Here is a 24,977-nt window from a genome sequence, read left to right as displayed (position 1 = left end):
AAACACCAACAGCAAACAAGGAAAAAACCCTCCTGAACACTATTTACACAACTGCTCCACTTCACATCTGCTTTCACCTGTCTTGCTCTAGGGCATTACAACAGACATCTACCTGTATGAAATTAAAATATCAATTATTTAATAAAGAGTAATGTGAAGCATGAATACAATGCAACTCTTTGAAGAGGAATACACAGCTACAGATTATGCAGTCACAAAAAGCCTTTTTCTTGTCTGAAGTAATAAATTGAATGTTTACAGGTATAACTCCCTTTTAAAAACAAAGGCTCTAAACTTTTCAGTCACTGAAGTAACTTTAATATGTGTGAAGAAAAAGTTTATTACAACTGGTAACTCTTGGTATTAATTAAAATTAATTACTTTGGAATTAATGCAGTTCATTTGTTTCACCCTTTTCTTCAATTATGAACCAAACCAGTCTAAGATGTGACAAAACTGGATTTAAAAAAGCCTATCATGGCTTAGGGCACAAAGTTTTGAAATCATTTTTGTTTGACTGCATCTTTAAAACTTGTAAAATTTAGTTTTTAGGTCTTATCAGATGCATATGAAGATGACAACTGCTTAACAGTACATAAACATGAACACAGCTCCAACTCCAGAAATGCAATTTGCATTCACTTTCTCCAAAGTCAAAAACATATTCCAGAGGTTTTAAAGCTAAAAGGAATTGCATAGTGATACAAACGGAAGAACAGTCTATGCCAGAAATACTTGGGAACAACATTTCATGAAATGTTCTAATTCCTCAAGCAATTATCCCAATCTAGTTTATCCTGAGCTGGATAGAGACTATTTATAAGAGCACGTTGTGACAGAACAAGGGGGAGAATGGGTTCAAACTTAAAGAGTAGGTTTAGATCAGATAATTAGGGAAAAATTCTTTACTGTGAGGGACTGGAACAGGCTGCCCGTAGGAGTTGTGGATGCTCCATCTCTGGAAGTGTTCCAGGCCAGGTTGGATGGGGCTCCGAGCAACCTGGTCTAGTGGAACATATCCCTGCCCATGGTATGGTGGTTGGAACTAGATGACCTTTAAGGTCCCTTCCAACCCAAACCATTCTGTGATTCTATGACTAATTAAGTTAATGAATTGGTACACTTGAAGCAGAAAACTTGCATCTCAACAAGAGCCACCTTTTTTCACCCTTATATCAAAATTAAATTCTTTTACATCACAGCTTCTTGATTTTTGCAGTATTGAAACCTAAATACAACTGTACTTCACAGGAACTCATCTGAAAGTTAGGTTTTGTTGTTGCTTTTTTTTACTTCAGTTGTTTGTGGTGTTTTTTTAACGTTAAAACCCATTACGTCAGCAAAGCCCTGTTCAGCACACTTCTAGTGACATGGCTAAAACTGAAAATGACAAACTCATTTTTGAATGAGTTTGTAGAAATACCTTACTCCCAACATCTTTAGTCTTTTAAGGTAACAACAGAGATGCTATTTACTACTTCAAATAATAAACCCAGAAACAACTATGCTTTTGACTGATGTTACACATTAAGGCCAGCCTGAATTTCCAGCCTCTCACCTGAGCTCTTCTCTCTCAGGTGTATGCATGGTACTGTATTTCTGTACAAAACCGAGGTAACAGTCATATTAGCAATTCAGTCCATTTCCCATTGAATTCTATGGATTTACATTTGAAGAATTATCCAACTATCAAATTCCATTTACAGCTTCTCAGGGTTGGACTCACAGCTGAAGAAGACCCTGTTCCCAGTAATCCACAGCTCTCAAGTCACAGGAAAGAGGCAGTGGTGCTCTGTGGCACTGCACTCCCCACTTTGAATAAGTTACTATTAAAGTCACCTTATTGATCCAGTTTCATTTTACATCAAGATTATTTATTGTTCCCTTAACAGTAGGCCCACAAATGAAAAACAGACAGGCAGCCAGGAGAAGATGACACACACCCTCTTGATAATCACAGATTAAGAGCTCTTAAGGCTTTGAGGCCCTGCATTCTTGGAAGTCAAATTCTTCCCTATGTAGTACCCCAAGCACACCATCAGGGTGTGCCTTCCACTTTTTAACTGCATTTCAGAACAAAATAACCATTTATCTGAAATCTGTTTATTGTGTTTCATGGTACTCACTATTCTAATAACTGACTTCAGTAAACACTCGAGTTGTATTTTGCTTTGCACAGATGGTTTCAGACATAAGATACAATGATGTTACAGCAGAAGGACAATAACAGGTGTAAAAGATGTGGAAATAAAGTGACTGTACAGGCCAATAGTAACAAAAAATAATCAACATGTCAGTACAAAATTGTAGGAAATTTGTGAAAAAAATGGTTGAAGTGGTGAAGGAGAGGTTCTGAACACAACAGCAGCACTCCTTCACACTTTGAACTGTGTGCAAATATAGCAATAATACAATACCTGTATTTACCAAACAGAGGTAAGGAAACAGCAGATAAAGCTCAGTTCCTACTGTGACAGTCACAGGCCTGTCACCATCTGGGTAAGAACAAGGCTTTTGTTACTCAAGGAAAAGTCAGGTGCAGAGTTCATGCACTACTGCTACTCTTCAGCTCATGCTACTGTTGACAACTTGTCAATTAGATCATCAACAGTATTCACAAGGAGCTTTGTATCCTCCTTGTCACTCATCCGATGCTGGCCGATCTTGCGGAGGATAACATCCACGTCCTTGCTCAGAACACGGTCAGCAACCTGCATGGAGATCTCCCAGGGGACATCACCATCCCTCATGCCGTGGATAAGGCGTATGGGACACGTTACAGGAATAGGACTATTCAGCACACAGTGATTTTCTGCTTCTCTGATGAAGTCATAGGTCAAGGAGTAATAGCCTTCCTCGTTGTGCTTTGTTCGATACTTCCATTCACCCTTTTCTTCTATCTCTTTTTGTGCCTATAAAAAGAGAGAGCAAAGAATAGACAAAACAGATGTGAGGAGTACTTAAGAGTACCTCAACTTATTTCTGTTCTAAAAGCAGTAAAACTCCCCCAGGCAGAAAATTTCACCTTGTTCACTTTTATTAGCAGAAGTATATTACTGTTCTCATAGCACCTGAGAAGACAAATCCCCTGCCATGTCACAAAAGCTGCTCTCCAAATTAGTCTAGTTAAAATTCACCAATGAAATGAAGTCTCTTAGACAGAATCTATCAGAAAAGAATAAGATGTATAGCCACCATGAACACTGAATCTCCTTGGCTTCAATCAGTTCACTGATCCTCAAATAAGGAGAAATCCTAAGGAAAAGACATTTTCTAGCGATCAGTCTTTTTAGTCTTTGCCACAACAGGTGTCTCTAAATATTGTATTTCTAAATTCTTAAGTATTTTCAGATTCCAAGTCCTAAATAATAATACTGACACTATAAAGCACCTTAGAAAAAACCCAAATTGGGAAAATATTTTCATTATTCTAAAGCACACATTATTTGTTGCCATGTAACAACCTCATTTACTTTCCTGGACTTTATTACCATCAAGGAAGAATCTCAGAAGGGGAGTTCCCACTACCTAAATCTTACAGTCTTTACAAACATACTAATCGAAGAACTTCCTTTCATTGCACACAGCCTGTGTCATACTCATCTCATCCAGTGCCACCTCAGTTACTTCAGTGGCTACTTCTCCATCCTTCAAAGCACAAGGATCCAATTGCAATGCAAATGTAAGATATTCAACACTGAAATCCAGTGGACTGCAAACAGCAGGGATCTGCCTTCACATCCTCTAAACCACAGTAATACAAGCACACTGGCTTGTGCTCACACTAGTCTCATACTGTGTAAGCTTACATTAAACAAACATAGAAAACTTACTCTAAAATTTGCAGGAAAACTACAGTTTAAATAACATAATTTCTGGTAAGATTTTTAGACTGCACAAAAGCCAACCACCACTTACCTCAATGGGAAGCCTCTTAAAAGTTGTTACAACGTGATCTGCTGCTACAGCTACTCCCACCAGAGCAGCTACTTTATCTGGGCGCGCTATTGCAGCATGAAGCATCAGCCATCCACCCATGCTGGAGCCCACCAGAATCTGGAAAAGAAAATTTAAAAAAAAAGAGAAGAAAATATAGTGTTTTACAGGAAATGGCTAATAGGTCTTTTCTTCTTGCATAAAGTATCAGTGTTCACTTGGTATAACTACTTAAACCTCGGGCATAATCCTGCTGTCCTTACCCAGGCAGAACTGCTGTCACCTCCAGTGGAAATTTTGCCTGAGTAAGCACCACAAGATCTGGTATTTATTATTCTTTTTGGCATGGCTGGTTATTGCTGTCTGAGACTGAAACACTGTAAACAAAATGAGAGTTGAAACAATTCAGTATCATATGCATACTTTTATGCTTCCTTCTCAAGATAAACGCACATGGTAAAGGCTCAGTGCTGTGAAAGAAGTAAACAAAAGCAATTCATAATACAAATTGGTTTTAAACACAATAGTTATTTCTAGGTCATAGGAGATTCCAAGTTTCTCAATTTCTAAAGTAACTGAAGAAATCAAATGCTGCTTCTCCTGCCTGTTTTTTAAAGCTATTTAATCATATGGAGTATCTTGTAACCTTCCTCAAATCCTTTAATTAATACATCAGCATGGGACAGTGACACACTTTTTCATTAACAGGGCAGCACTGCACGGGAACAATTCCCTGTCCCCTGTCAGGTGGCACCTCCACCATGAGGCTTTCTCAGACTCTCTGGGACAACAGCCACGCTCTGAGCAGGAGATTCTAACAAACAACTTCCAGGAGGTCCTGCCAACCCATGCTTCCATGATTTTGTGACCTACCTGCTTGCAAAAGAGCTCCTATGAATATGACCTCAAATGATTCAGCTTGGAAGTGAGCAGGTGTCAGCTGTTCAGCAAAAGCTACTGTTGACCAGAGCTATTATGGCACATTTTTAATCAAGGTTCTACCCTGAGGGAAAACCAGCATTCTATATTTAAAAATAAAATATAACCTGTGGTCCATCTGTAAGTTCATCCAGTATAGACAGAACATCTTTTCTCCACTTCCCAATTGTACACTCTTCAAATTTACCATCTGAACTTCCACATCCTGTATAGTCAAATCTGAAAAAAATAACCATCAACATGAAAGTCACAGTACTGTCTACAGCAACACAGACACTAACTAAACACTACTGTAAAATCAAATCAGCAGGGGACAAGATACCACACTGAGTGTTTTCTTATTTGGTCCTGTTTATCACTAGGACCAGAAATCACACAAAAACAGTTTAAATATAACATACACAACTAAGCTACACAGCGTTCTCTATCATTTGATGTAACATCATAATTTACAAGACTAGACGAAAAATTTTCCTTACAGATAAAAAGATCCCTCAGACACTTCAATTCTAATGGTATTTTTAAAATGCACAAACCCTTTCAAACACTGAACCCAAATATGAAGACCTGTGACATCCAGCATTCAATCTTGTCTACCAAAGAACAGCATCATCAAGCAGGGGCACGTTCTTCTAAACCCACAGAAGACACAGGGTAACTTAATCAGACTTGGCAGGCAAGGACAGTGCTTATAGTGGTAACATAAAAACCACAACTCCAGGTCCTTAATTTTTAATTTGTATGCCTACAGCCTGATTGTAACATGCAGCAATGGCTAGACTACAGAAAATTAAGAGAATTTTCTGAATTACTTTCAGAATACATTCTCCTGATTTATCTCAGTCTCTCTACTGACAGAAATCCTACATTTGGAAATGGAAGAAAGACTTCTTATGTTGTATACAAGCTGCTCCCTTAGCACAGGCAGCATCCCAATCCAAAAGCCAAACTTTATGTGTTTGTGTTAAAGCCCCTTCCCACAACCCATGAGACGAGTTTCATTTTCTCAAGAACAATCCTCCTCTATGTACCTGATGAAGGCATGACCTAATGATTTGCAGAAATCTTCAAGGGCAGTTGCTTTCTGACCGTTCATATTTGAATTGAAGCCTGGAAGGAAAATAACCCCTGGATTCCTCCCTTTTAGTTTCTGATAAGCAATATTTGGTCGATCTGGTCGAGAAAGAAAGCTGACTGATGACTTCAGCCTGCAAACTAATAAGAGAAGCTATTCAGTGCAATCATCATGATAACCTTGGCAGAAACACAAGATTTCATAAACACAGGGTTAGGCAAATACGGACATCTTATGTGAAAATAAGGTATTTTGGCTCAAGAGAGAAGAAAAACATCTCCTATATTCTTTAATGACTGACAAGTACTGATGAACCTGGGAGAGGAAGTTTATTGTGATTCATTCTCAAATCATTAAACGCCGACCACGTAGAGAGTTCACTCAGCAATCAGCAAAGTGGTTGACTGAAAACAAACACTAAGGTTTCCTAGACTTCATCAGTCCTCATGTTTCATACCATCTTGAATACACTTCCTCATTTCACAAAAAAAATCTTCCCATTTAGTATCTGCTTAGTTTAACCTTTTATTTTCAAAAAGCATAATTTTGAGACTAGACTACTCTGTGCAATGGAAGTTTACAAGTACATGAGGTGACAAATTTTTCATGAAAATTAGAACTGGGAAAGAATCTCGTGACTTTTTCCATCATGATGAGCATAAAACAACATTAGCATTGTTTAAACCAAATGAAATAAATAACATCAAACAAGGAAATAAGATTAACAGAGGAAATGCTAACTAATTAATAATTCCACTGAATCTCAACAGCTGCTACAGGATTTAATCTAACTTTAGCAGTCAGTTGTACCTCTTGCAGGTGAGGACAAGTAATTCGCAGAGAGCTGTTAAGGAGACTTAATCCACCCTATTATCCAACTCAGCAAGGTAATTTGTTAAACTGAAAGCTTGGTCAAGTCTTCTAAGACTCTGACACTCTTAATTCTTGGATTAGAAGATGACTGTCTCTTCAACAGTGGGGCACAGAAACGATGCAATCCAAAATAAAGCATCAGGCCTTCCTAGGGGTGGATAAATATTGCAAAAGCCGAGCCCTGACAGTATCACACACTTAACTGTCCTGCAGCCTTGAGTTATATTTTGCCACAGAAACTGTATCATTTGAACTACAGATTAAAGCCATTAAATTGCTCCTCAAACAATGAGGTAGTTCTTTATCCTACTGAGGCATGAGTTGTTTATAAAGGTGAATGACTTCCACGGGAAAGGTATTCAGATGCATCCACACCGTGGCTTTTGATTTGTGTGTGTCTCTCACCAAACCAGTCACTTCTTCAAGTGCCAGTAAGAGGAGACACACCAAGAAGTGCTAAATTTAACAGAAAAATAATTGAGAGTATTCTTCTCTCCCTTCAGCCCTGACAGCCATCTCTGAAGCCACTGTCTCCCACACTGCAGCACCCTGAAGGTGTCCTCAAATTATTCTGACACTGGGCAGGGTTCCAACTGCAGCTACAAGACACAACCACTGCCTAAGCTATTTCACAAACTATTCTTGCATTTAACAAGTTAATGGAAGCACCAGCAGCAATCCCGACCTGAATAATGCAAACCTCTAAAGCAACCACCGCAGCCAATCTAAAAGCAAAGCTCAATGCAGTCACCCTCTCGGATTTCTCTTTAGACAGACAAAACCATCAGCAGCTACCCAGTAATTTCTCCTCCTGATTTTAGGAAAAGACCTTGGTAAGACCAGGGAAGCATTTCTGAAGGGTGCAAGGCAGGTATTAGTGTTTATAAAAGCAAGTTACAGACAGAAGGTGATAGCTACAGAAAGACCACAGGACTCTTGACTGATGGTATCTACGGAATTCTCTTCCTACGGGAATCACTGTGCACTTTTATGAACACCAGAAACTCTGACTGAGACCAATATTACATTACACATCAAAGCCAAAGACATTCCCTGAGCAAATGTGGGAATGTTCCTGCACTGAGCTCTCCCCACTGCCAGCAGCAGCAGATTCATGCAGCTGTGACAGGTAATGGACACAACTCTGTCCACATCCAGTTTCATTCAACCACCCACCTTCCAGCAGGAACTGCTGACTGGCCTGGTCCCAAAGCAGCTAGAGACACACTCAAATAAAAACACTCTGATAATGTTACTGTTATAAACACACAAAAAGGGAGAAAAACCAGCAACAAAACCCCACTGTATTGAAGCTTTTACGCAGCTACAAAACGTGCACCCCTAGTGGCGAGTAAATTTTACTCATTGAACAACCTTAGGTGAGATTCATCTGCCCAGTTAAAGGCAATGAATAAACTCGACAGGTCAGAAAAGCAGGGGGACTGACACACAAGAAGGGACAGATAAACCCAAACACAAAACCGCGTGTTCGGGCAGAGACAGATCTCTCCCAGGACTGGATGCCAGCAAACCTTTCCAGGTGCCTGGCGTAGCTTTATAGACAGGCAGGTTTCACACCCCATTAAGAGACCTGGCTCCTCAAAATCCACCAGGAGCAAGAGCTTAGAGCCAGAAAAACACACGTGGGAAAGCAGCCGCCCTGTCCTGTGCACAGACACCGAGCCCCCCTGGGCCTGGCGGGGAGGAGAAGCCAGCCAGGAACCCCGTGGAAAGGAACCGAGTTAAGGCGCCCATCCCCACCAGAGGCCGCGCCCCGGCCCTTCCCCACGGACACGGCGCTCAAGGGGAGGAAAGGGCGCCGCCCACAGCCGTCACAGCCGGCACCGACGCACATCCTCTCCCCGTCCGGCCGGCACCCCGTTGTGCTCCGAGGGGCTCCCCGCGGCCCTTCCCTTACCCAGGAGCGGCGGGGCGGCGCTGAGCGGTGCCCGCGGTGCCCGCAGGGCCGAGGCGCGGCCGGCCCGCAGCAGCGCTCCCGCCATGGCCGCCATGGCCGCCGCCCGCGCACGCGCCGCGCGCCTCCCCCGCTCCCCCCTGGGCAGCCTCGGCCGGGGCGGGGCGGGCCGAGGTCAGGGCTGAGCCTCCCTGGGAAACTGCCAAGTTTTGTCAATAAAAAGAGTCAAAACGTGGATAGTGCGTTTCCCAGCGCGTGTATTTTCCCCGAGGCGGCTGTGCCTTGTAGACAAGAAGGAGAAAGGTGTGCCTTGGGAAGGGCATCGCCGGCAGGCGGAGGGAGGTGACGCGGCCCCTCTGCTCAGCCCTGAGGGACATCTCTGGAGTGTCATGTCCGGTCTGGGCTCCTCAGGGCAGGAGGGACACGGAGCGCCTGGAGCGGGTCCTGTGGCGGCAACCAGGGCGGCTGGAGCACCTCTGTTAGGAGGAGAGGCCGAGGGAAAGGCCCGGGGCTGTTCAGCCTCCGGACGGCAGAGAAGGGACCTCATTGCCAGGCTCACGCCTCCTCACCTTCCCTCAGCCTGAGGTGCAGTGTGAGCACAGGAGCCAAAGCTGCATCTTTAGGCACTGTACCTTTTACGTACAGGCCATGGCAGCCACAAAGAAAATAATAATAATAATAATAAAATCATAGAATCTCCAAATCATTTAGATTGGAAAAGATCTCGGATATTGAGTCCAACCTCTAACTAAATAGCACCACGTGAACTAGATGATGGCACTGTTGTGTCACATCCAGTAATTTCTGGAATACTCCCAGGGATGTCCCTCCACCACCTCCCTGGGCAGCCCATTCCAATGCTGCCAACCCCTTCTGGGAAGAAATTCTTCCTGATCTCCAACCTCCCCTGGGACACGAAAATGAACATTAGGAAAGGTCGGTGCCTGCCAAGGAAAGGCTGTTCTTCCCATCCAAGCACCAGGACAGCACTTGTAGGTGATGGGACACCACAGAGGAGGTTTTTAAGACTCAGACTCCGTGTTTGCAATTGCCCCAGAGCCTTCAGAGTAAGCATATGATTCCCAGGTATTTGATTCCCAGGCGAGCAAGCTTGACAGGCTTTTATGATCACTGCAGATTGATCATAAAAGGGGGTGTCCATCACCATTATCTTCTTGTTGTCTTCATGTACCGCACTACAGAACCCACCCCGCTTCATGATGAGGAAACTTAATAGCAAACTCAGTGAAAACAAATCAATCATAAAACCACACCGGTTTTCATTTCCACAAAAATATTCCAATTCCACAAAAATATTCCCATTAAGGTCATGTCTGAGTCAAATATTGGGAAAATTCCGAAATCCTTAAGATCCAGCAATATCTGGTTTGCAGTTAAACAAAAAAAAAAATTTGTCAATATCCAAAGCTGGTGATAAATTTTTCAAACAGGTTCATAAAAAATGAAAAAGGTATGTACATGCAGAAAACAGACTACACTCCTAACTGCACTGCCTTCCAAAAGATTATTTTCCATAGCTGTTTTATGGGAAAATACATGTAATAGTTAAATTAAAAGTTAATGAGAAATACAGTATTGTTTGCACAACTGTATACAACTATTTAAAAGACAAGCAGAAATGTCTCAGGATAATGTAGCAAGAAAATATTTGAACCAAGGGTATTTTTAAAAATGTTTATTGAAATGCCTTCATTGCATCATGCAGGATACAAAAATCAATATTAGAAAACCTTTATAACTATACTTCAGAGTAAAATCAAGATACATCAGGGAAAAATAATAACTGTATAAACAAAAGCAATTTATTTCATAGTGTTTTAAATAATAGATTACAGGCCGTGATCTGCACAGATGATAACAATTATCTTGCAACAACAGTTTCTTCTTTTATGATTCAAGTGGAAACTGATGTTTGTCATGCTAGAACAATGACATCACCTGTGCATACCATGAACCTGTTCATTACAGTTACAGGGTTTAAAAAGTATAACAAAAATATTCTGCCAGCATACTTCTATTCTCTTTTCAGTTTGTTTAATCAAAAGCCATTAACTTTTCATAAAGGAAAAAAAAAAGCAAATGTGCTTTCTTCTAGTAACAAACCACAGAGTGTGTAAGTTTCAATTACTGAAATAAAACCTCTTAAAGTCATGACACTTTCTTGAAGTTCATTTCAATTAGTTTATATTTTTGCAATATCACTCAAAGACTTGGAGGTGATTTTAAAATGGGAGACTGCTGCACCCTCAGTTTTTTTGCTGTTTTAGGAATCTCAATCCCTACTACTTCAAACTTTCAGGGGTTTTTATTCATACACTGCTTAGTGTAAACTCTTATAACTCACCTCTCTCTTTTTATTCTGTTTGACAGCATTATTTTGTGCAGATACACATTAAGCAACAAAACAATTCTCTGGGACTGAAAGCTTGGCTCCAAAGAATTCAGATAGGTAGAGATTTTGGTGCTGGCTTAAAGGTAGGCAATGTTTGAGAGATTTCAATAGAGCATTCACTTGGCACAGAGTAAGATTAGAACCATACTGGGACCTTATTACATAAAAGAAAATTGCTGCGGGGTCCAGAATCAGCTTATTCTGTTCAACAGGGAAGATTAAAAAAAAAAAAAAAATCTCTTTATGAGGAAGCTATTACATGTGTTTCCATTCCTCATCCTTGTGTAAAAACAAAGCATCTTTATAAAGTTATCCTTTTTTTTTTTTTTTTGAGCTCCATAGATGGAAACTTTTAACATACAGTTGATGCCACAAAGTGTTTGAACACACAGAATATAACAATTTAATTACATTAAAAGTCATTAAGAGTTTTGGCACTGTCCCCTTACAGAAAGTTAGGTACAAGTAATAATATGAAAACGTAAGGGAATCTTGTCACTCTTTGGCTCTGTTGTAACACTTATCTGCTAAGGCAAGAACTGTGTGTACCTTAGGGCTGATTTTTCGTTTTTATTTTATAAAATACTTGACTAAAAGTTTTAAAAAGTCACCTAATCATCTATAAATGTCAAATGTTGCATATTAAAATATATGCTTATTACATACACCTTTTTGTTTCACTACTAAAATTTTTGCATACCAATGAGAACACACACACTTGTAAACTGTTCAGTATAAATTTATGAAGACATTCTCTGTATAAGAGAATTTGTAGAAACTTATCATTCGGTCAAGATGCCGTAATTAAAATTGCCTGATTATCCATTTTGGAACACTACAATTCTCTCAACAGCTTTAGCTTGTCCATTCCTATAAAATATCAACTACAACAGGTAACAACCCCCCCTTTTCAATGCATCTGTAACCCCCTCTCAATCTGAAGTTTCGAGTGCACATCATAAGGGGGACATTTAAGGGTATTCACTGGCTTTTCAGCTGTCACTAGCTATGGCTAACTTCATTAGTTAGGTTATTGCAGGATGCCCTATTGCTCCCCTTTTTATTATAACATGAAGTGGGTGTAGCCTTCTGCTCCTGTAACAATGACATCCATCCATATCCTCATGGCTTCTGGAGAAGGAGCAACCATGTAGTAGATGCGGTCATGGGTCTTCACACTGAAGGTCAGCAATGGGTTGGGACTCTAGAATAAAACACAAGATGTCAAAGGAGTAAAATCAAAGCCATTCATTTGTAACAGAAGTGGAATTGCTTACAGGGATATTTATGAATAGGGCTAAGAATAAAGATAAAATGCTGTACCACTGCATCTTATATTGCAGCAGAGATCTATTTTAAGTGTTTGTAGCCACCATAAACACCTTTTATACCATTTTTCCCATTTTTTACATTCATGTTTTCCTACTATACAGCACTACAGGGCTCCAAACTGTTGTTTCATGCCCAAATAACTAACTCCCCCACTCTGCCCAGTGACTTCCATAAATTGTTCACAGCTCATTTAAATTATAGGTGAGAGGCAGGGGGGGCTATGAGCTGCTGGCACAGTTAACTCCCTCCCTGGGACAGAGGCATGCAGCCAGCCCTTGACTTGTCCAAGCCACTGATTTCAGTGGACTTGCCACTGGACTAAGGAACTCCTTGCAGCAAATCCCACTTTGCAGGTAGACACTTACCTCTGCCTCAATTAGTGTAAAAAACATCCAAAACAGTGCTAGTCACTCATTAACTTCCTCATCCTTTTCCTCCACTCAAGGGGTTTTTGTTAGTATTTGTTTCTTCTTTTTTTTTTTTTTTTTTTTTTCCCAATAATGTTAGTTCTCCCTTTAATTTTACAGCAGCTACTATACTTTGGGTACTCCATGTGATATGTGGTTAAAACAGCAGTAACAAAGTTTACCTTGTATGCGTTCTTTAGATGATCATAATAGACTTCTTCAATAGCTTGAAAATATATTACACCTTTTAATTTAGTTTCGTGTTTGTCTAAAACAGAAAAGACAGAATGACTTCAGAACCAAAATGAAGTAAGAAGCAAAAGCTTAATTTGCATTTCCATATATGTTCAGCTGACAAGCAATTGACTTAACAGTTCTGCTTCTGAAATCCCACAGAAACCTTCAACCTTTCTTACTAGTTTGTTGGTTTTGTTGAGAGATGCATTTTTGACTTTGTCTCCTTTTTTCACCTAGCTTCCAAGGATAAAAGCTTTTGTAATTTCCTCATCCACTTGTAAGTCACTCTGTTCACTGAAGTGTCTCAATGTATTAGGGTATATTAGCCCACAGAAGGACAGATGTCTCTCAGATACATCCACTCTTCCAATTCCATGAAAACCAGGCAGACTTCAGACAGTTCACATGCTAAGACCTCCAGTATGCCTTCAAGGGAAGACTGTAACAATGATCAATTTTCAATACAATCTTACAGCAAAACTTTTATATAAGAACACAGTTTGTGCATGTACTTTTTTAAAAAATGCTTCTTCACTTGTGAACTTAAGAGTCACCACTGTAATTGTTCACAAGAAAAAGGAGCAGGGAGGGCAGCATCCACCCCCCATTCTCCTGCAGTGGAGAGAGAAATTGTTAAGAATCATCCCAACTGCAGGCTGGACACTGAAAGGCAAACTTCCTTTCATTCCCAGCACTTTTGTATTAGGGGAATGTAATGCTTTCTGCCCCCAAGTCATGGTATCATCTCAACACTGAACAGTCACGCAAAACATCTTTATCAGTCCCATAAGGGATTCTGCTGTCATTTAAACACTTGAGGAACTCAGCTGACATCCTGTGTGTAGCTGCAGGCAATTCTGAAAGCTTCATATGATGGCAAAACGAAATCCCAGAGAGCAAACAATGCAGCTTTGGAAATCTTCCTGACAGTCCCCAGAGAAGCAGCATTGAAGCGTTGAGGTACAGGATTTTGAGATTACAGCACACGTTATACTGAGATGAACACAGCACTACACAAAGCATGCTGTCTGTGCACTACCAGTAAGCAGAGCATCCACTCTCTTTGGAAGCCCCACCTGGGGCCTTGGTTATCAGACTATTTCAGGTACTACAAACTCCCATTGGAAGAGTGGAGTAGAGTTCCCTGAATGCTGCAGTTCAGAAAGTGCAGATGTTTCAGTTGCTGCACTAAGCTGTCAGACTTCAGGGTAAGTTCTTGATTCAGTGCACTGCAGAACTAAAGCATTATCTCAGTACATTCACTTAGAGTTCAATTACTCTGAATTTACAGCACCAGTATTTATTCTGGAAATCTACTACGTATTTAAAGATCTAGATAGATCCTCACTCATACAAGCAGCAGCATTTTAGTGCAGCTGGTACAGATTCCTCATAAAACTACACTTGTTGGCTTGAGTCCTTGAGACATTAGCAAAAGTTTTCTTTGGTAATTGAGATTACATTATGGCAACTGTACTGCACTCAGAAGTGAAACCATTAAATGTTAACATAACTACTAAAAAAAGACAAAAAAGATCAGTACCAGATGGGAACACTACTGTGTGTTACAGGCCTTCCTAACCAATAAACCAGATGTTAAGAACAAAAATAAAAAATGTTTGTCACATTCTTCATTGCTGTACTGCAAACTAGTAAGAAATATTCAGTGGGTATGTAATGAATGAATCGATTCAATTTTAAGTTCCTTACGAGTTGCTGGAAAGCAGTTTTGTCAGTAAAGTAAATGAAACTGTTTGGGTGGTTTTTGCACTCAGTGTTTCCTTCTGTGTTTTAGCAATGACCATCCTGCATATGCCTCTTTCTGGCCTCTCTGAACAATATTCAGAGCACAATGTTATTTTTGTGGTTTCCTCAGAACCGAAACTTCAAAGTGAAACCACATGTATATTTGCACAGCATTTGGAGAAATAAGTCTGTTCTTAAATTCCCCATTTCTGGGTTTACTGAAGATAAAAGTAATGTAAAGCTTATAATGGTTCCAGATATTGTGTAACACAATGTTGTGTACACAAACACCTTTGGAGTATTGTGTGTTCTTTATCTGAAATTCCTTATGGTTTCAAAATAAGGCAAACTCAAGAAGTCTACCCCTGCGTGTTTAATTTCCTGACAACCTTTTCTTACATTAAGCACAGGACTGCAGAAGCATTCACTTAGGATTGAATGTTATAGAGAAGGGCTCACATGACCTCTAAGTCAATGGATGAAATGGAAATCTGAGTTTTACCTGGACTCCCTATTTGTTCATAACTCAGCTGAGTTTGGTAAGAAAACAGAAGAACAGACGTACCCTAGTAGCAATCCTGCCACCTACCTGCATAATAAGTAAAAGTTCTCTTGTTTCTGTCAAAAACAAACCACCGTTTTTTCCACGTTTTAATTTTTCCTCCCATTTTGATCAGAAAGCCTCGGCAGGTCTTCTCAGTGAGAGAAATGTGGTAACAGGTCTCTATGTTGTGCCCAGCTGTTTCAATGTGACTTCGGAGGTCAAAGTCTTCCTTTCTAACGGGCAAATAGCGAGTCAAGGGACGGGCCTATAGGAAAGAAAAGAAAATCATATTATTCTTAAGAGAAGCCTTATTATCATCTCCTACCCTTTCTGCTGCAAGGACATAACTGAAAACTACTCATAGAGTCTAAGAATAAATGTAAGAAAAATAAAGAGTTTTTATTTACGCAGCTCTAATTTTCTTGAAAAGAAATTTTTTTTTAATGTCTAACTTTACAGTGTTGTCAAAGCGAGATAGAGCATAAGAAATTTCTTCAAATCAACAGCTGTTAAGCTGGTAAAACAGAGGCCACAGCACAGAAAAGTTGTCTTAGAATTAAGACATCAATTAAATGTAAGGGTGTGCTGCTGCCTTAGATGAAGTCCAAGAACTTCATATGTAGCATGTTAAGCAAACCCTTTATTCCTCTGGATCAAATACTCACTGCACACATGCCACTCTTTAATTTTAATTCTACTGCTACAGGTATTTTCATGCAGAGTATAATATATAAATAATAAGAATATGCTATTGCAGGAAACAGTAATAATGGGAATGAATTGTAACTGCCAGTTAGTTTCACAGAGATTGCAGTGAACAAAACAGAATTATTTTCTGCTGAACAAATTAACTTTAGTAACTAGTTCACAGTATGGTATGGAAAGCTGAAGTGCATCCCTCTGCACGAGACAAAGCAGTGCAGGAGACAGTGCCTCATTCTTGACTGCAGTTCAAGACTCTGCACCAAGCCTGGATAGTGTCAGTTGGGAGAACAAGCAGGAGGAGACAGTCATTTGGAACCTCTGGTAACTGAGGGCTTGTTTTCTGTGCCTGAGGGTCTGTGCACAATCACCACCCCCTCATTTTAAACACAGAAAACAGGTCTCCCAGAGAAGGCTCCTGTTGCAGTTGAGGCAGAGAGAGGCTACTTTGGAACAGAAACTGATTTTATATGCTTTCAAGGATCTGTGAAAGGAGCGTCTCCCTGTCTTCTCTCCCACTGGACTCCAGTGACCTGGAGAAATAATCTGCCGCTGCTCCATTCCTCAAGTTAGCCTGTTAAATCCCAGTGTAAGTCTCAAATCAAAGGGACTTTCCCTCATTGCATTCTTAAGGGCCTCTTGGTGCAATAGGAGCTGTGCTGCTCACAAGAACTCTTAGCACCCTTCTAGAATTATGCAGTCCTGCATGATACAAGCTGGCACCAGCTCTGGCAAGTGCAAAGGTGGAGTTCCTTCCTCTCGTTTACATTTCTAAGGGTCAAAATGCGCTGGGGAAAAAAAAATGGTATCACTGTACAAAGGAAATAAAAAAGGAAAAAAAAATCAGTCATTTTTGACAGATATTTTTTTGTCTTCCTGCCAATTCAGTCTTCTTCTTTCTGCCAAGTCTGACAATTAGCAGTAACTGACAGGACATTCTATTACAACACATGTATGCTCTAATTTGGGATAAAGATATCAGCACTGCATTGTTGTTTATGCCTTATGTGAGTTGTCATCAAAATTTCTGGGGAAAAAAGAAGGCAAGCAAGTAAAATTTAGCACTACTAATTACATTTTATATAAAAACAAATGAATTAATATATTTAACTAGAAACAGCTGGTTAAAAACATCAGCAAAGGTAGCACAGATAAAACCAGAAAGATATTCCAATATGATATGGAATCTTCTGCACTCAAATACATCTATTAAGATGGAGACATTATCTTGCTCTGGTATACTAGCAATGACTGCCTAGTCTATTTGCTGTACCTTACAGATATTATTGGCTTTGGAGGAATAAACAAATAGGTAAGACCCTAAGCCTAAAGAAAACTCAAGGTACCTCTAAACCCAAACAAGAAGCAAAAATATGTAGGAGGTAACACTTTTTAAATTATGTAGCATTTCTCATGTTGTACAGTCCCATTAACTTAAGAAAAAACAGTATTTATTCTCTACTGTAGATGTGGTGCTGAAAAAATTTCTTTTTTTGTCTTTTTCTTTTCAGTCAAATGTTTGGAAGTAATAATTCACATTTCAAGGTATTTTATGCATTAAAAATAAAAGCAAAATACCAATGGTTTATAAAATTCACAAATTTCTGTTGTTTTGGCAAAAAAAAAATCTGCTCCTCCTATATTTAGTAACAAACATTATAGGATTAATATTGATACTTTATATATATAAAATGCTAAATACCTATGCTGTTATCTAACTTTAAATTAAACTTGGCACCAAGAACCCAAGCAAAACAATTGCACCTCAGAAATACTAAATCTGTATGTTCAGCTGAAAGCAATTCTGTTTGCCATTGGTAAAAATACACTTAGTGGTTTTTTTTGTATATGAAGGGGAAATCTTGCAGTTCAAAACCACTTCACATCCCCATATCTGACCTGTGCTCTTTGTTTCTCACGTATTTTGACTTCTTTTTCAACTAATTTTTGCCTCTGGCTCGTTTCTTCTTCCAATCTTTTCTCCAGTTGCTCTCTGCGGCGTTTTTCTTCTTCCAGAGCTCGTTTCTTAGCTTCCATCTCCCGTTCCTAAATACCACAGCACACACAGAACTTCAATTATATGCAAAACTATAGTTGGCAATGTCATTTCTAACCTAGGGCTAAATACCTTTTTGTCCCTTAAGTAGGCAGAAATATATATCCAGCACACTGGACTGAAATTTGGAGTAAGAATTGCAAATAGAAATGAAAGTTCTTTTTAAGCAGCTCCCCCAGCAGGTGTCAAACCAATGCCAACCAAGTTTCTGGGGATTTTACCAACTTGTCCTTTAAGACAGCAGATATTGCATATGGGCTCAAGGATGCAGAGTGAGATGAAGCCAAGAGGGAAGAGGTATTTTTTAAGTGTCTATTAGGTATAAGCTGGGTAGGTTTCTATGCTGCATTAGGTGAATATTATCCAAACTTACATGCCTGCTCTTAGTTACTCAAAATTACACTTACCCTGGTCTCAAGCAGCCGAGTCTTTTCAGCATGTGCTTGTTTGAGAAGTCTCTCCATCTCCTCTATTCTTGCAACGTTTGAAGTGCTAGCACTGCAAAAAACCCCATTATTTCTTATTTAAAATAATAGTTGGTATTTAAATAAACATTTTGCAGTCCAACATAATTTAAGAATGGAGTTGACAGTGTTCAGATCCAACTCAGTGCAGTAGCCACTAACAAAAAAAGAGATACATTTGGTGAGTTGATCAATGACTGCAGCAGTTCTTCTGTACTTGGAGCACCCACAAATTTTATGCATTTCTACAAAAATAGTGTTTCTCTCGCCTTAAAACTGGCAAAATATAACTTAAACATTTTGAACTGGTCAGAACAAAACACCATAATTTGTTTTCCTTTTAAGTCTGATATGGCTAGAAAATATCCTCAAACACCATTAATTTTGCTTAAATAAAACTTTGTCAAGGAAAGTTAACAGCCTATCTTCCAGTTTTTATCAACAAAATCAGGTCACACTCTTCTTTCACCAAAGTTTGCCTTGTGAGAAACTGAACGATGTGTTGTAGAGGGTCCTTTTCTGGTTTTTGTATTGATTTGGGCTATTTGTTTCTTTGTGTTGCTTTCTTTTGTTTTCCTCTGGCACTGGCTGCAAGAGTCAGAGGGAAGGAGAAGAGCAAACAGTGCCAGTGAAATTCAACAGCTGTTGGGGCTTCCCAGTCCTGGGCTGGAGAGTGGACTTAAAAGATGGTAAGCTCAGACACACACCATCCTCCTTCCAAATGGTCAGAGCAGGAAGTCAGAAAGGTTTCATATCACTGGCACATTAGATCAATGCACAGAATTAGTTCCCAGCCTGTCTCCAGCTATCAGAAACTTGCTGACTATCCATTTAAAACAGAAATCCTCAAAACCCAAGTCCTAATGTTTTTCCTTCAGAAAAACCAACACCAGCCAATGCAAAAAAGCCCAAGCAAACCAGCCAGCAGAATGACTGCCACTGGTATTTTCTGAAACTCTTAACGCTGCAGTGATAATCACTAAAAGGGGAAAGCCAGGGGCTTCCCTGCCACAGCAAACAGCTGCTAAGTAAAACACTACATGCTAGTCAAAAGAACTGTCCTTGTGTTCACAAGGTATTAACAGTGCTGTGAGAAAGCTGTACTTAAGTATCAGCCTCTATTTGTGCTTGAGAAACTGCTTGGGCAGGAATGAAAGCATTACCATGTCAGAAATAAAAAACAGTCTGTCAGGAGAAAATTGTTTGCACACAATTTTGAGACTCATCTGGACTTTTAACACAGATCATGCAAATTCCTTTCATCTGAGAAATGATGCCTGAGCTGACAGCCTCTGAAGATGAGAAAAGCAAGCCTTTCAGTGTCATCTCCTCATTTTTACTGACCCAGAAAAGGGAGAGGAAAGGGCAAAAAGACTTTTGGAGGAACCCTGAGTGTTTCAGCTTAAGCATCTAGTTGGTTAACACACTGGACTTGTAGAAAAAGTGTAGGTTTCAATGGCACATACCCTTGAGAAATTTCTGATCAGAGGAAATTCCTTCCCTGATCAGGTGAGGAAGCACTGACTGCTCTGTAAACTTCAGCATTATGACTTAACTCTTCATATTTCTATTTTCCATCTTTCAATGAACTGGTGAGGTGTAGTTAAACCTGATTATGAGGAGCTAGACAAATATAATGCCTGTCTAATGATCTTACATTTTTTTTAACCAGTCAGCAGCATTCACAGTATAACAGTGTCAGCATGTACATATTCTCTCATTCTGACCCTATGACCACTGTAGGATCAGGAGGAAAGAGGATTTACCTGGAAATGTTATCTGGTGAGCATGCTGATATGCTCGTCTCCATGCTGTCGGAGCTGTCCAAGCTTAGCGTGTCAAAGGCGTGGTCCTTGTAACTGCGGTCTGGGTAATGGAAACTGTTCAGATACACGTTGGATTCCGATGCTGTCCTGCTGTAGAACTCTGGAGACTTCTGCCTTTGGTTCTCACAGACGCGCTGATGGTTATACCCTGTGAAGAACAGAGGAAACACTGATTTCACACAAAAATTATGGGACAGGAGCATAACTTGTTAGCAGCACAAGCATTCTGAACACCACCTCAGTCTTCACTGCACTGGGACCAAGGTACTACAATATTATGGTTACTTTTAGAAGTTAATCACACTGAAATAAAAGCTTTAAATACCTGTTTTATCTATGATGGATTCAAATATAGGCACATTAGTATAGCTGACTTTTCAATATATGTTCTTGCATGTGTATTATGAAAATGTAATTTGAAAAAAAAAGAAATTTACATTTTAAAATGAAAATTAGGCCTCGTTTGGAAAGTAAGGCAGTTAAATTCAGGAATTTAGAAGAAATGCCACTGAATAAATTAGAGAAAAAAGAAAAAAAGTCCTGAAATTCAATATTCTTTAGTACTCCTCTGGTTGAATTTATTGAATATGATTTTTTTTTGTGGGTTGCTGAAATAATACAGGCTGCTTGTTATAGAATCATAGTTACTAGATAGAGGTACTTTACTGGAGTTTGGAAATTGCAGTTCACCCTACAGGACTGAAGCAGATCTTATAGCTTAATGATTCTGAAGAAAAATAAGGTTGTTCTGTTATTTTTCCACAAAAACATTTTTTCTGAAAAGTCATCCTTCTTGAACACAGGGAACTTTGTTTGGCAACGTGTCCTTTGAAAATGTCTCTTCACAATTATTTTTATCTCGTGTCCCTGTTGCTCTTTCAAAGTAATGCAGACTTAGAGAGAGAGGTTGTTGAGCTTGCCTGATGAGGAGGAGTTGTCATTTTAACTGCTGAATTACTTTACAGTGCCCTTTTAAGGTTGTTCCATTTATGTGATTAGAAATGCAACTGCACTGTTCATCTTTTCCTTCAATGAATACAAGAAGTGAGACTTTCTCATAGTTCTGATAGTTAGGTTTGTAATATTCTCTGCACATTTCTGACCCAAATTCTGAGCTGCTGGCAGAGCTGGAGATTAGGAAGGACTGACAGACAACATGAAAATCTCTCATGCTTACAGGAAGGCAGCCACTGATATTCCACATATTTAAGATAAACAGACATGGGAAAAATGCAGACAAATGTACAAATGAACCAAAGTCCAGATAAAATTTTTTTACCAGACACCATTAAGACACTGATGTTAAGTAAGCATGGTTAAAGTGCAGTATTTTTCTGCCTTATTCTCATTCCCTATCTGTGCATACAAGATTACTCTCTGGTATTTTTTGGCATGCCAGAGCTGGGAGAGTCCCAGTTCAGAGAGCCAACAACCGCAGTTATCTCAATAGCATGTCTTTATCTGAATAATTAAAGCATGCCATTAAAGTAACTGTGCCCTACAAGTATTTCCAAGGTAGTTTTCTCCTCACTTCCCTCTGTACCATACAAAGCTTTCTTGGAGACAGTTAAAGCTGGTTTCTAAGGAATTAATAGGATTCACATGCCATTTAAAAGAACACTAAATTTCAATCAAAAATTCAACTGCATCAATTAGTAAAAGAAACAGAAGGGACACAAATACACCTCAGCAGCGATAAATAATAGCATCACACAACACAGGTATTACTGATTCACATGTGTGGTTTGCTTTTCCCCCCTTATTTTGGCAAATGCTTCTGTTACTGCAGATAAGCAATTACCTTTCATACTCGAACCTTTGGAATGACTAACTGCTCCTGTGAAATAGTTATCAATGATTCATTAGGGCAAGAAAGAAAAAAATAAATTACTGAAAGAACTTTATTCAAATGCATGCTTTTCTGTTGAGCCCTCTACAAATCCTTGCCTACTCAGAAATCTTAATTCCGTATTTCATATTTCACTGAAAAATAAACCCATCTACAGGGCATGAAGAACTCATTTTTGAGGAAAACATCTATCACTCAAATTTATGCAATCATGCAAATATAACTAAACACTGGAAGAAATCTATGTTTGTTAGGTTGCAAAATGAGTTGCATTCACAGAAACAAAGCATAATTCAGAGTTCTCCCTTTTATGTTCATGCTGCAAGCAGCAGGCAGCTCAAAGCTCAGGATCAGCTGTGAACCAACACCACGAGGCCACACAACCAACTTGCCTCCATTACATCCATACCTACACCCTGGGCAGGCACAATCTGTTGTTTAAGGAATTTTTAACTGCTCAGGTGCCCATTCACACAACATGCACTTAAAAATGTTAGACTCCTTGTAAGATGCAGCACGTAACTAAAGCTTCCCACAAGCCAAGATTTGTATCAGTTAAGTCTAACCTGATACAAGGGCTAAAATATTTGTTGTTCCCTTGGTTTTGCTGCAGCAAACCCATAAACTTAACAATGTTAAAAGCCATACTGTTGAGAAAAATATAGCAAAAATCCATAAAGCCGTGTCATCAAAGAAAAATATTCCAAAGGAGTTACTGCAGAATCACAAAATCCAGGTATACCACCACAAAATTATGGTGAGGAACAACTAAAGGTGAAAGCTGTTATTAAAAGTGGCACTGTCAAGTATGTAAAGAACCCACCAGTATTTTATGAAAATGATCCCATTACATTTTTCTTTTATTCCTATTCTTTCTTCTTTCTCTTCTTTTTTTTTTTTTTTTCCATTTTTAAAGACTGACATTAACATGTCAAGATACATTTGTTGTGTGGAAACATGCCAAAGTAGGAGGCCCAAGTCTGCCTACCTTGTCATTGTCACCCACAGAGCTGCAAAGATTTCTACATTTTCTGCTCTATTTGTGTGGCTATGAGCAAAGAAGCAAAAAAATTAGGCCTGTGCAAAACCATAGCTCTGCAGACATTAGCACAAGTCAGAAGTTTTGTTGTGACAGGTTATTTGACAGCAGGAAAAAAAGAATTTCTGAAACGCTGTCATTATTTAACAATTATTTAAAAGTTTTTAAAGAGTCTAGAAACTACTTGACAGTGCTGATGCAACTGGTACTTTTGCAAAAACATCACATGAGAAGTACAGCCACGGAAGGGAATATTTTCATACCTTTTCTGGTTTTTCCTGAGTTCGACAAGAAAAAGAGTGAAAAACAAACAAAAAAGGCAGACTTGAAGAGTCTGATTTGAAAAGTAGATTTGAAAAGTTTCTGGATTGTTTGTACAAATATCCCTTGCTTGCAGTATACTGGGGTTTTTTATACAGAGCTTGGAAAGGACCCAAATAATCATCTTGCTGCTACCTAAGTTCTCTGTCTCAACAGCTTTGTTTCCAGTGCCGTGTCAGGTCTTACACCTTAATTCCCAGCTAACCATTCCTTCTTCCCTTCTGGAGTCCATCCTGTAGTCAGTGAGTCTGCATTGGCAAACCCTCCCTCCTTGCTCCTGCCTCTCCTTGTGGAAGCTTCTGGCACCAGCCCTGCCTGGGAGCTCCAAGCATCCACCTGCACAGGGTGAGCTCTCGAGATTGTACCAAATAGCAGCTTCTTTGTTCTGTTTTTGCGTGTGGTTTGGGTACAAAGGCATGTCCACAGGAGGTGAATTTATAAGTACAGTCTTTCAAAAATATCTCATGAATGGCTGCTAAGAAATACCTTTTTCCACTAATGATTTATAACAAATACGTGCCCTCTAAAACATTTAAGTTGCCCTTAACTCAGGCTGTGATTACTGACAGTGACTGTTTCTTTCAATAACTATTCTTGAACTCATACAACTGACTGAACACAGTTTGATAACTCTGGAATAAAGACTGTTTAGTACCTAAAAATCCATGAAAATATTACTGCATCCAGCCTAAAATTTATTCATAGATGTTGCCTGTTCCTGCATAAAGAAAATGAGAATAAAATTCATGTTCAAACCCAAGAGGCTGTTCTTAATTTCCTGATTTCACTTTTAACTTTCCTTTTTTTTTTTTTTTTTTTTTTCAGCTCAGACTTTTACAGTTATCTTCTTGGACTGAAATAAAAAAACTGGAGAAAGTATATTAGAAAAAACTCATTTCAGACCATGACTAGTTTAGTGATAACACTCAGATAATATCTTTAAAACAGCTGAGCTGCTACTGCCTCCAACCAGCCTTGCATATACTTGTTTTCAGATCTACATGCACACACCTGAGCATCTGGTCTAGAACTTTGCTCAATGCTGTGGAGCCCTAAGGAGCACAGGAAGCTACTAACACCACATCTGGAGCACATCCTCCTCTTTGGATGACAGTGTGTGGGTCACTGCTTCATAGCCAGGGCTCCAGACTGAGTGGATGAGGTGGAATTCATCATGTGAGGCCCTGGCTCTCCACTGAACCCAGTTCCAGTGCACTGGGTGCAGCTCTGTGCCCAAGGTATCAGGAAGACAAGGTGCCCATGTCGTTTGTAATAGATCACCCTGGCCACAGAAAACTGACAG

At 39.5% G+C, this 24,977-nt stretch overlaps 2 protein-coding genes across 11 annotated transcripts in view; both read right to left on the bottom strand.

The window, feature by feature from the left end:
• Positions 1-1,840: 1,840 nt before the first annotated feature.
• On the bottom strand, positions 1,841-8,835 carry ABHD10 (abhydrolase domain containing 10, depalmitoylase; the record flags this gene model as incomplete). 2 transcript variants are annotated; one of them, XM_083854302.1, is made up of 5 exons in its annotated part: positions 1,841-2,912; positions 3,919-4,056; positions 4,983-5,094; positions 5,907-6,090; positions 8,742-8,835. In XM_083854302.1, 5 exons carry the CDS (start codon positions 8,833-8,835, stop codon positions 2,571-2,573), a joined length of 870 nt encoding a protein of 289 aa, XP_083710428.1. In that variant the 3' UTR covers positions 1,841-2,570. The 2 variants fall into 2 exon arrangements, with proteins under 2 accessions (XP_083710428.1, XP_083710429.1); XM_083854303.1 differs by lacking the exon at positions 8,742-8,835 and adding an exon at positions 8,585-8,710.
• A 1,569-nt stretch (positions 8,836-10,404) lies between these two features.
• The window catches only part of PHLDB2 (pleckstrin homology like domain family B member 2), a 65,049-nt gene continuing 50,476 nt past the window's right edge, over positions 10,405-24,977 (bottom strand). For all 9 annotated transcript variants that reach the window (XM_083854353.1, XM_083854357.1, XM_083854360.1 and 6 more), the window contains 6 exons: positions 20,406-20,613; positions 18,583-18,673; positions 18,019-18,165; positions 15,463-15,682; positions 13,073-13,158; positions 10,405-12,355 (listed from right to left, as the gene is read on the bottom strand). In XM_083854353.1, coding sequence (XP_083710479.1) covers positions 12,215-12,355; positions 13,073-13,158; positions 15,463-15,682; positions 18,019-18,165; positions 18,583-18,673; positions 20,406-20,613 — 893 coding nt within the window. In that variant the 3' untranslated portion in view covers positions 10,405-12,214. The remainder of the gene's footprint in view (positions 12,356-13,072; positions 13,159-15,462; positions 15,683-18,018; positions 18,166-18,582; positions 18,674-20,405; positions 20,614-24,977) is intronic.

The sequence above is a fragment of the Zosterops lateralis genome (assembly GCF_965231275.1).
Source record: "Zosterops lateralis genome assembly, chromosome: 2".
In the NCBI taxonomy this organism is placed as follows: Eukaryota; Metazoa; Chordata; class Aves; order Passeriformes; family Zosteropidae; genus Zosterops; species Zosterops lateralis.
The sequence above is the reverse complement of the archived record's forward strand: the minus strand, read 5'-3'. Positions and strand labels throughout refer to the sequence as shown.